The 10964-nt window shown below is 44.2% G+C and overlaps 1 protein-coding gene across 1 annotated transcript; it reads left to right on the top strand.

Moving 5' to 3' along the window:
* Positions 1-250: 250 nt before the first annotated feature.
* On the top strand, positions 251-1211 carry LOC123440708 (transcription initiation factor IIB-like). The gene has a single exon (XM_045117261.1). It carries the CDS (start codon positions 316-318, stop codon positions 916-918), a length of 603 nt encoding a protein of 200 aa, XP_044973196.1. The 5' UTR covers positions 251-315; the 3' UTR covers positions 919-1211.
* Positions 1212-10964: the final 9753 nt, after the last annotated feature.

Here is a 10964-nt window from a genome sequence, read left to right as displayed (position 1 = left end):
TCCGAGTGGCGCACCTTCCTCAACCATGTCGGGGGCGTCGACGGCCGCAGCATCGGCGGCTCCGGCGACCATTCCGTCGCCCACGCCGGCGTCACCGTCGCCTACCCCGCCGCAGGCGACACGCATTCCAAGGCGGCCGGCGACGCCTTGACGCACGCGGGGGAGGGCGCTTTCGTGGGAGCACTGCCGAGGATGCGCGGCGCGGTCGGCGCAGGCACTTCGCGGGGCGGCCGCGGCGGTGCGCCGAGGATGCGCGGCGCGGTGGGGCCGGTGCCCGAAAGGTCGGTCGCCGAGTCTCTCCACTGCATCGACGACATGGCAGCGCGGCTGGAGCTGACGGCGGCCGTCAAGGACCGCGCCAGGGACGTGCTCAGGAAGCTGGAGAACGGCAAGGCGTTCCCCAGGGCGGGCAGCAGGTGCCGGAACCGGCAGGCGCTCTACGCGGCCTGCCTCCACGTGGCGTGCCGCGCCGAGGGCACGCCGCGGACGTTCAAGGAGCTGGCGTCCGTAACGGGCGACAGCGCCACGGCGGGGGTCAAGGACATCGGGAGGCTCGTCAAGTTCATGAAAGGCTACCTCAGGGAGGAGGACGGCGGGCAGGCGGCGGGGGAGATGATGATGATCGGCGCCGTGGCGCGGGCGGGCGACTACCTGCGCCGCTTCGGCTCGCTGCTACGGATGGGGGACCAGGAGGTGAGCACCGCGCTGGAGGCGGCCCGGAGGCTGGACAAGAACTTGGACGTGAGGCACAACCCCGACTCCATCGCCGCCGCCGTCATGTACATGGCCATCGAGCGCGCCGGCGCCGGGAAATCCATCCGCGACGTGTCCACGGCCACCGGCGTCAGCGAGGGGACCATCAGGGAGATTTACTACAAGGACCTCTGCCCGCACGGCAACATGCTGTTCGGCCAGTAAGAAATGTTAACTTTTTTATGCATGGAAGGAAGTTCGATCAAGACTAGTGATGTTGAAATCCTAATAATGTTCTGCGTAAATTTAGCAAGCAAGTCGGCCTGGTTGTCCATATGAGATCAACTCTAGGCCTTAGCGTTATTTGTTTCTCTTCACTTGCATTTAGTGCATGCATACCGCTCAAAAAAAAAAACTTGCATTTACTGTACATGTTGTTTTCGATAGCCGTCTATTTGGATTGCTTCTTTGTATCCATTATATGTGTGCACCTCCTTATAAGTGTAAAAACAAAATATGACCAGAAGTTGAGCCATTGTTGATGTCTTGGTGACCTTGGTACTTAGAATCCTTGCTTTTGGTTTTGGAGTAGTATTGCGCAAAATGATTACTCCTACATCGGATCCTCCTATTAATGCAGCGTGGCATAAAAGGGAAATACTAATGCACATTACTTTCTTTCCTAAAATATTCGAGAAATTAAGGAGAGCACATTAATATACTCCACTTATTTGGATATGAAACATAAGAATTCTATAAGGGAGTTATACATATTTAAACATGGAGACTATGCATCAACTACTGATAAATTGCACCTATCAAATCAGCTGAAGACCGTTCGATTCGAAGCAGGGTGTACCTCATGCGCTCCACTGTTGCATCGCTCCTGGTTGCGAAGCATGCAAATCTTTCCTAACTATTGCTTTCATAAATCTTGCAAATCTTTCCGTAACTACGGCTTCCATAAATTATGTGTGAATCGCTATTCTTGCTTTCCACGCCAGGTTATTTGCTTCTTTATGAAGAAGATTTGAATGCATTATTATTTAAATTTACTTGCATGCGCCTTGTGACTTTGCTGCAGCATAATGCAAAGTTAAACATGATTTTAAACCCTCAATGTAGAGGAAGCAACCTTGCATATACCACTATGGATTACGTCCATAATGAAATAGCCACATTCGAAAAGATCTTCATGAAGTAGACGATCTTTAAGCCCTTACAAAATTCTATTCTTCTCCACAATGGTTGGAGATTTCCAAGCACACCTAGCCAACAAGGAGGCATCACCCTCAAAAGGTAATAGATGATGTTGATGATAAACTCCTTGCTCTTGTGCTTCAAAATATAATCTTCCAAACTCTCATATATTTTTGGCTTTGGTAGAAGAGGATTTTATAGGAGATACGTCCTAGAGGCTATTTTTTTAGCCCCAAGTTCGCAATTATGTTTATTTCATGCTATAACTGCAATGGTCCTTGAGTCTGTATATCCATAAACTCTCAGAGGAAAACCATATGTGTGGAATAATAAATGATAAAATGTATTTCTAGTCATGCCTCTAAGATTAGCTCAAGTGTTGCATGATGATCAGTGATACGCCTCCAACGTGTCTATAATTTTTATTCTTTCATACTATTATTTTATAATTTTTGGATACTTTTTATACAATTTTCTATAATTTTGGGGGCTAACCTATTAAGTCAATGTCCAGTGTGAGTTACTGTTTTTTGCATGTTTTCTTGTTTTTCAGAAAATCAACATCTTGGATACTTTTTATACAGTGTTTGTTGAGATCCGATGAATTACGGGTTTATGATCAGATTATTCATTGAAAGTAATTAAGTCTTTTCTGAATTCTATTATTTGTGATTGATATAGCTAATGCTTTCCGATCTATGAGTTTTCTTTGGCCAACTTTATCTACCGATCATTAGTGGAAGTCCTCCATAGTAGTGGATTCAATCTTGCGGTATCTTCACCCAGTGATAGAAGGGGTAGCCAGGCACGTATTGTATTGTTGCTCGTAAGGATAAAACGGCGGGGTTTAATCATATTGCTTGGTTTTACTTTGTCTGTAGTATGACATCTTGCTTAAAGTGTTCTCCATTCGTATGAACTTAATTACCATAGAGACAGACAAGAGTCGGTTGATTGTTGGAGTAGTAGTATTAGATGCACGCATGAGTCGGTCTACTTGTCACGGACATAATGAATATGTATATGATCATGTCATGAATAACGTCATGATTATGCATTTTTCTATCAATTGTTCAACAGTAATTTGTTCACCCACCGTATGTCATGCTACTAAGAGAGAAACCTCTAGTGAAAACTATGGCCCCCGGGTCTACCTTAATCATATTACAAAAAACAAAAATATATTCCTAGATTAGTTAATTTTATTTTAATTTGCAATTTATCAATCTACATATTAGATTTTATCGTGCCGCTAACAAGTTCAATAGGATTGAACACCCTTTTGCGCGTGTTGGGTGCAAGTATTTGCTCTTTTGTGTGTAGGTGTTGCTTAAGGTTGCTTGTTTGGTGCTCCTACTATTTCGATAAACCTTGGTTCTTAACTCAAGGAAATATTTTCGCTACTTTACTACATCACCCTTCCTCTTTGGGGAAAATCCTAACGTCATCATAGGTAGCGGAATAAACTCTGACGCCGTTTCCGGGAAAATATCACCAAACAACCGCAAGGTTCTACATATAAATTTTCAATTACTTGTTCTACTTTTTGTTAGCTTTTATTTGTGATTTTAAAAAAATACAAAAAATATTTATCTTGCTTGTTTGATTGGTTACGTATTTGTTGCCATGTCTCAAGACAATACTAAGTTCTCTGACTTCTCCGATAGTAATAAAAATGATTTTATTAGTACTCCAATATCACGCACCACTAGTGCGGAGTCTTTTCATATTAATGTTGCATTGCTAAATCTCGTCATCAAAGGACAATTTTCTGGAAGTGCTACTGATGATGTTGAATCCCATCTTAATCCCTTCGTTGAATTATGTGATATGCGAAAGAAAATAGATGTGGATAATGATATTATCAAGTTGAAATTATTTCCTTTCTCACTAAGAGATAAAGCTAAAACTTGGTTTTCATCCTGGCCTCGTAATAGTATTGGAAATGGGGATAGATGCAAGGATGCTTTCGTTACTAAATGTTTTACTCCTGCCAAGATAATATCTCTTAGAAATCAAATTATGAACATTAAACAACATGAGCAAGAACATGTTGCACAATCTTGTGAAATAATGCAATTAATGATTAGATATTTCCAAACTCATGGATTGAATTTGTGGATAATCATGCAAAACTTCTTTGCTATACTAAACTTTGCCTCAAGAAACCTTCTAGACTCGGCAGCAAGTGGATCGTTTATGGAAGCAACATTAGGAGAATAGGCAAGGTACATTTTGCATCACGAATCTTTATTGATATTTCTCTTATTATTGTCCATTATTCCGTATTATTTTGTAATTCTTATATCTTTTATCTTTGAATATGCAAGGTACATTATGAAGAGGGAAGTATCTGGAAACTGGAATTCTAGGCCAGAAAACCGAGAAAAAGGCACAAAAATCAAGTTGCTCCAAATGACCTGAAACTTCACGGAATTTTTTTTCTAGAATATATAACAATTATTGGGCCAAAAATACACTAGAGAGGGGCAGCTACCTAGGCACAAGCCCCCGTGAGGGAGTCCGAGATTAAGGGGTCCTGAGGTAGTCGGCTTACTACGAAGAGGTCGGCCTTATGGGTTGTGCCTATCATGGGCTGGGCTGCACGATTGCCTCATATTCAAGAAGGAGAACCCCGAATACTTGGGTGGTGACCAAGTAAAGTAGACTAGGTCAGTTGCATGTAACCCTAGGCCCACCAAGTGAATATATAAACCGGGGGTCCTCGTCCATGTAGAGGGATTATTCCACCTAGGGTTTAGTATACACGATCTCGAGGTAGACTCTGTAATCATCATCCACATAAATATAATCGAGGAGGATGTAGGGTTTTACCTCCTCAAGAGGGCCCGAACCTGGGTAAACATTGTCTCCCCCTCTCTTCTGCAACCCATTGATCTAAGCTCCACATTTCGGGACCCCTTACCCGAGATCTACCGGTTTTGACACCGACATTGGTGCTTTCATTGAGAGTTCCACTAATTGGATGGCCGGAAGGATCGATGGCACGCCTAGTCATCAGCCAAGAGATCATTAGCAGGGATGTCTTCGTCCCCGGACAGATCTTCGCCTTTGGAAGCATGGTTCTACACACCAATCCGGCCGGCCACCTTGGCCTAGTCGAGAACTTTGCCCCCGGTCAGGACGTCAGGTTAGGGAATCTAGAGTTCACCACTGACCTCCGGGGAGATCTTGCATTAACAAAATTCTTAGCTCCTCTAGAGGAACTCGCGACCCCCGACTCTTAGGCATCGGAAGCCGCGAACCTCACCACTGGGACGACCTTCGTCCCCACCCTGATCTCAGAGCTCGACGTGATGAACATGCCGGAGCATGGCCCGACCGAGAACACTCTGGGGATCGGCGACATGGGTTGAACCCGAACAATTAAGTGGCGCGATCCCCACTGGAATCACGATGCTACACAAGCTACTCGATCAGATACAAGTCAGGGGAATAACGACCGACTAGGTTACGGTCTACGACCAGATCGGGCTTAGACCCGACGACAGGTAAATCTACATCCCACCTATTACGCACCTGAAAAGGATCATCGAGTGCCCGGGCATGGGTTCCCCGCACCAATCACCCGAGATGAGGACTGCTACCTCTTGAGCTTGCGTTGGTTTTCCCTTGAAGAGGAAAGGGTGATGCAGCAAAGTAGATATTTATTTCCCTCAGTTTGTTGAGAACCAAGGTATCAATCTAGTAGGAGGAACAAGCAAGGCCCAATGGTAGTACATGCACAAATATCAAACACTTGCACCCGACGCTATAAAAGGGTTGTCAATCCCTTCAGAGTTATTTGCAAGGATGAGATCTGATAGAGATAGATATAAAATATTGATAGATCTGAAAGAAAAACTAAAGTAAATAAATTGCAGCAAAGTATTTTTGGTATTTTTGGTTTATAGATTTGGAAATGTAATATGGAACTGTTACATGATGAATGTTATCCAATCAATATGTTTATCCGTCACCGATCCAAATGCCTACACTTTTCATATACTTAATCTTGCTAAGTTACTATTGTTGTTGCTACTGTTACATCAATATAAATCTGCTTTTGTTACAGTTACTTTACTACTACTATTTTCTTCTGCTATTAAAACTTTGGGTCTTTTACATTTGTGTCCCTAACTCGAACCCACTACTCAGATTTACCCCTAACTTTGAAATGTGCTCATATTTACCCCTCTATCGGAAGGGCATTTCTATAAGGGCACCTAACGACACGGGGTAAATTTGAGCACACTTCAAAATTAGGGTGAATCTGAGTAGTGGGTTCGAGTTAGGGACACAAATGTAAAAGACCCTAAAACTCTTGCTACATAGAGGTATGGTTGAATTGACAATTTAACTGCTAAGACCATTTAATATTCTTTGGCTCCCCTTGTGTTGAATCGATAAATTAGGATGAAATACTGCCCGTGAAGACTATTGTGATCTCCTATACTGGTTATCAGGAGACCAGCATCGATGCCCGGCGACACCGACCACTTAGAGTAGCCTCGTGTAGAGCCGACCGGAGGAGCCGCCGTAGAAACAACCGAGAGTGGTCGGGATCTACTCTCCTCGCCATCCAGCGAGATGCCCCGCCACCATCCTCTCTTGTGTCTGCCCGGGTTCCGTTGTCGGGATCCCTAGACGGTGGCGAGATTATAGGATGGGGAGGAGGGGTGAGGTGATGAGTTCGGTGGGGTTTTCCCTGTGTCGCCAGAGGAGGGGCAACATAAGGGTTCCCGGTGGGTGGAGTTGGTTCACACTAGTAGAAAACAGGGCTACCGTTCGGCCCTGGCCAGCCCATTAGTACCGGTTCTTCAAGAACCGGGACCAATGGGGGGTATTAGACCCGGTTCGTGAGCCTAGGGCGGTGGCCGGGGCCTCGTGGGCATTAGTCCCGGTTTGTGTGGAACCATTTTGTTGGGGAACGACGCATGGGAAACAAAAAATTTCCTACGCGCACGAAGACCTATCATGGTGATGTCCATCTACGAGAGGGGATGAGTGATCTACGTACCCTTGTAGACCGTACAGCAGAAGCGTTAGAGAACGCGGTTGATGTAGTGGAACGTCCTCACGTCCCTCGATCCGCCCCGCGAACAATCCCGCGATCAGTCCCACGATCTAGTACCGAACGGACGGCACCTCCGCGTTCAGCACACGTACAGCTCGACGATGATCTCGGCCTTCTTGATCCAGCAAGAGAGACAGAGAGGTATAAGAGTTCTCCGGCAGCGTGACGGCGCTCCGGAGGTTGGTGATGACCTTGTCTCAGCAGGGCTCCGCCCGAGCTCCGCAGAAACGCGATCTAGAGGAAAAACTGTGGAGGTATGTGGTCGGGCTGCCGTGGAAAAGTCGTCTCAAATCAGCCCTAAAACCTCCGTATATATAGGTGGGAGGGAGGGGAGGAGGCAGCCTCAAAACCTAAAGGTTTGGCCGAAATTGGAGGTGGAGGAGTCCTACTCCAATCCTACTTGGAGTAGGATTCCACCTTCCCACTTGGAAACTCTTTCCACCTTGTGTTTTTCCTTCTCAAACCTTATGGGCCTTAGTGGGAACTTATTCCAGCCCACTAGGGGCTGGTTTATCTCTTCCCACAGACCATGAGACCCCTTGGGGCGTGACACCCCTCCCGATGGTCCCCGGCACCCCTCCCGGCACTCCCGGTACACTACCGATGAGCCCGAAACTTTTCCGGTAATGCATGAAAACCTTCCGGTAACCGAATGAGGTCATCCTATATATCAATCTTCGTTTTCGGACCATTCCGGAAACCCTCGTGACGTCTGTGATCTCATCCGGGACTCCGAACAACATTCGGTAACCAACCATATAACTCAAATACGCATAAAACAACGTCGAACCTTAAGTGTGCAGACCCTGCGGGTTCGAGAACTATGTAGACATGACCCGAGAGACTCCTCGGTCAATATCCAATAGCGGGACCTGGATGCCCATATTGGATCCTACATATTCTACGAAGATCTTATCGTTTGAACCTCAGTGCCAAGAATTCATATAATCCCGTATGTCATTCCCTTTGTCCTTCGGTATGTTACTTGCCCGAGATTCGATCGTTAGTATCCGCATACCTATTTCAATCTCGTTTACCGGCAAGTCTCTTTACTCGTTCCGTAATACAAGATCCCGCAACTTACATTAAGTTACATTGCTTGCAAGGCTTGTGTGTGATGTTGTATTACTGAGTGGGCCCCGAGATACCTCTCCGTCACACGGAGTGACAAATCCCAGTCTCGATCTATACTAACTCAACGAACACCTTCGGAGATACCTGTAGAGCATCTTTATAGTCACCCAGTTACGTTGCGACGTTTGATACACACAAAGCATTCCTCCGGTGTCCGTGAGTTATATGATCTCATGGTCATAGGAACAAATACTTGACACGCAGAAAACAGTAGCAACAAAATGACACGATCAACATGCTACGTCTATTAGTTTGGGTCTAGTCCATCACATGATTCTCCTAATGATGTGATCCCGTTATCAAGTGACAACACTTGCCTATGGCCAGGAAACCTTGACCATCTTTGATCAACGAGCTAGTCAACTAGAGGCTTACTAGGGACAGTGTTTTGTCTATGTATACACACAAGTATTGTGTTTCCAATCAATACAATTATAGCATGGATAATAAACGATTATCATGAACTAAGAAATATAATAATAACTAATTTATTATTGCCTCTAGGGCATATTTCCAACAGTCTCTCACTTGCACTAGAGTCAATAATCTAGTTCACATCACCATGTGATTCCAACGAATCCAACACCCATATAGTTATGGGGTCTATCACGCCTTGCTCGTGAGAGAGGTTTTAGTCAACGGTTCTGAAACTTTCAGATTCGTGCATTCTTTACAAATCTTTATGTCATCTTATAGATGCTGCTACTACGTGCTATTCGGAAATGCTCCAAATATCTACTCTACTATACGAATCCGTTTCACTACTCATAGTTATCCGGATTAGTGTCAAAGCTTGCATTGACGTAACCCTTTACGACAAACTCTTTAACCACCTCCATAATCGAGAAAAATTCCTTAGTCCATTAGTTACTAAGGATAAATTTCGACCGCTGCTAGTGATTCAATCATGGATCACTCTCTATACCTCTCAACATACTTTGAGTCAAGGCACACTTCAGGTGCGGTACACAGCATGGCATACTTTAGATTCTACAGCTAAGGCATAGAAGACGACCTTCGTCTATTCTCTTTATTCTGCCGTGGTCGGGTTTTGAGTCTTACTCAAATTCACACCTCACAACGCAACCAAGAACTCCTTCTTTGCTGGTCTATTTTGAACTCCTTCAAAAAACTTGTCAAGGCATGCATCTTGTTGAAACTTCCATTAAGCGCTTTTGATCTATCTCCACAGATCTTTGATGCTCAACGTTCAAGTAGCTCAATCCAGGTATTCCTTGAAAACTCCTTTCAAACAACCTTGTATGCTTTACAGAAATTCTACATTACTTCTGATCCACAATATGTCAACCATATATACTTAGCAGAAATTCTATAGTGCTCCCACTCACTTCTTTGGAAATACAAGTTTCTCATAAACCTTGTACAAACCCAAAATCTTTGATCATCTCATCAAAGTGTATATTCCAACTCCGAGATGCTTGCACCAGTCCATTGAAGGATCACTGGAGCTTGCATACTTGCTAGTATCTTTAGGATCGACAAAACCTTCTGGTTGTATCACATACAATGTTTGCTCAAGGAAACCGTCGAGAAAACAATGTTTTGACATCCTACGTGCAATATTTCATAAATAATGCATCAACAACTAACATAATTCTAACAGACTTTTAGCATCGCTACGAGTGAGAAAGTCTCATCATAGTCAACTGTTTGATCTTATCGAAAACATCTTTGCGACAAGTCGAGCTTTTCTTAATAGTGACTTATCACCATCATCGTCTGTCTTCTTTTAAAGATCCATTTTTACTCAATAGTCCTATGACCATCAAGTAGTTCTACCAAAGTCTACACTTTGTTTTCACACATGGATCCTCTCTCGGATTTCATGGCTTCCAGCCATTTGTCGGAATCTGGGCCCACCATCGCTTTCTCCATAACTCGTAGGTTCACTGTTGCTCAACAACATGACCTCCAAGACAGGGTTACCGTACTACTCTGCAGCAGTACGCGACCTTGTTGACCTACGAGGTTTGTAGTAACTTGATTCGAAGCTCAATGATCATCATCATCAGCTTCCACTTCAATTGGTGTAGGCGCCACATGAACAACTTCCTGCGCCCTGCTACACATTGGTTGAAGTGATGGTTCAATAACCTCAGCAAGTTCTACTACCCTCCCACTCAATTCTTTCGAGAGAAACCTTTCCTCGAGAAAGGATCCGTTTCTAGAAACAAACACTTTGCTTTCGGATCTGAGATAGGAGATGTACCCAAATGTTTTGGATATCCTATGAAGATGCATTTATCCGCTTTGGGTTCCAGCTTATCAGACTGAAACTTTTTCACATAAGTGTCGAAACCCCAAACTTTCAAGAAACGAAAGTTTAGATTTCTCTAAACCTCAGTCTATACTGTGTCATTTCAACGGAAATACGCGGTGCCCTATTTAAAGTGAGTGCGGTTGTCTCTAATGCATAACCCATAAACGATAGTGGTAATTCGATAAGAGACATCATAGTATGCACCATACCAAATAGTGTGTGGCTATGACGTTCAGACACATCATCACACTATGATGTTCCAGGTGGCATGAACTGCAAAACAATTTCCACATTGTCTTAACTGTGTACCAAAAACTCGTAACTCAGATATTCATTTCCATGATCATATCGTAGACAGTTTATCCTCTTGTTACGACGAACTTCACTCTGAAACGGAATTGAACTTTTCAACATTTTAGACTTGTGATTCATTAAGTAAATACTCCTGTATCTACTCAAATCGTAAGTGAAGTAAGAACATAATGATATCCACTGCGTGCCTCGGCACCCATTGGACTGCATACATCAAAATGTATCACTTCCAACAAGTTACTATCTTATTTCATCTCAATGAAAACA

The sequence above is a fragment of the Hordeum vulgare genome, chromosome 3H, assembly GCF_904849725.1.
Source record: "Hordeum vulgare subsp. vulgare chromosome 3H, MorexV3_pseudomolecules_assembly, whole genome shotgun sequence".
Classification (NCBI taxonomy): domain Eukaryota; kingdom Viridiplantae; phylum Streptophyta; class Magnoliopsida; order Poales; family Poaceae; genus Hordeum; species Hordeum vulgare.
The sequence above is the reverse complement of the archived record's forward strand: the minus strand, read 5'-3'. Positions and strand labels throughout refer to the sequence as shown.

Coding starts and splice junctions, on each gene's coding strand:
- LOC123440708 (XM_045117261.1), top strand. CDS start 316: ATGGCAGCGCGGCTGGAGCTGACGGCGGCCGTCAAGGACCGCGCCAGG.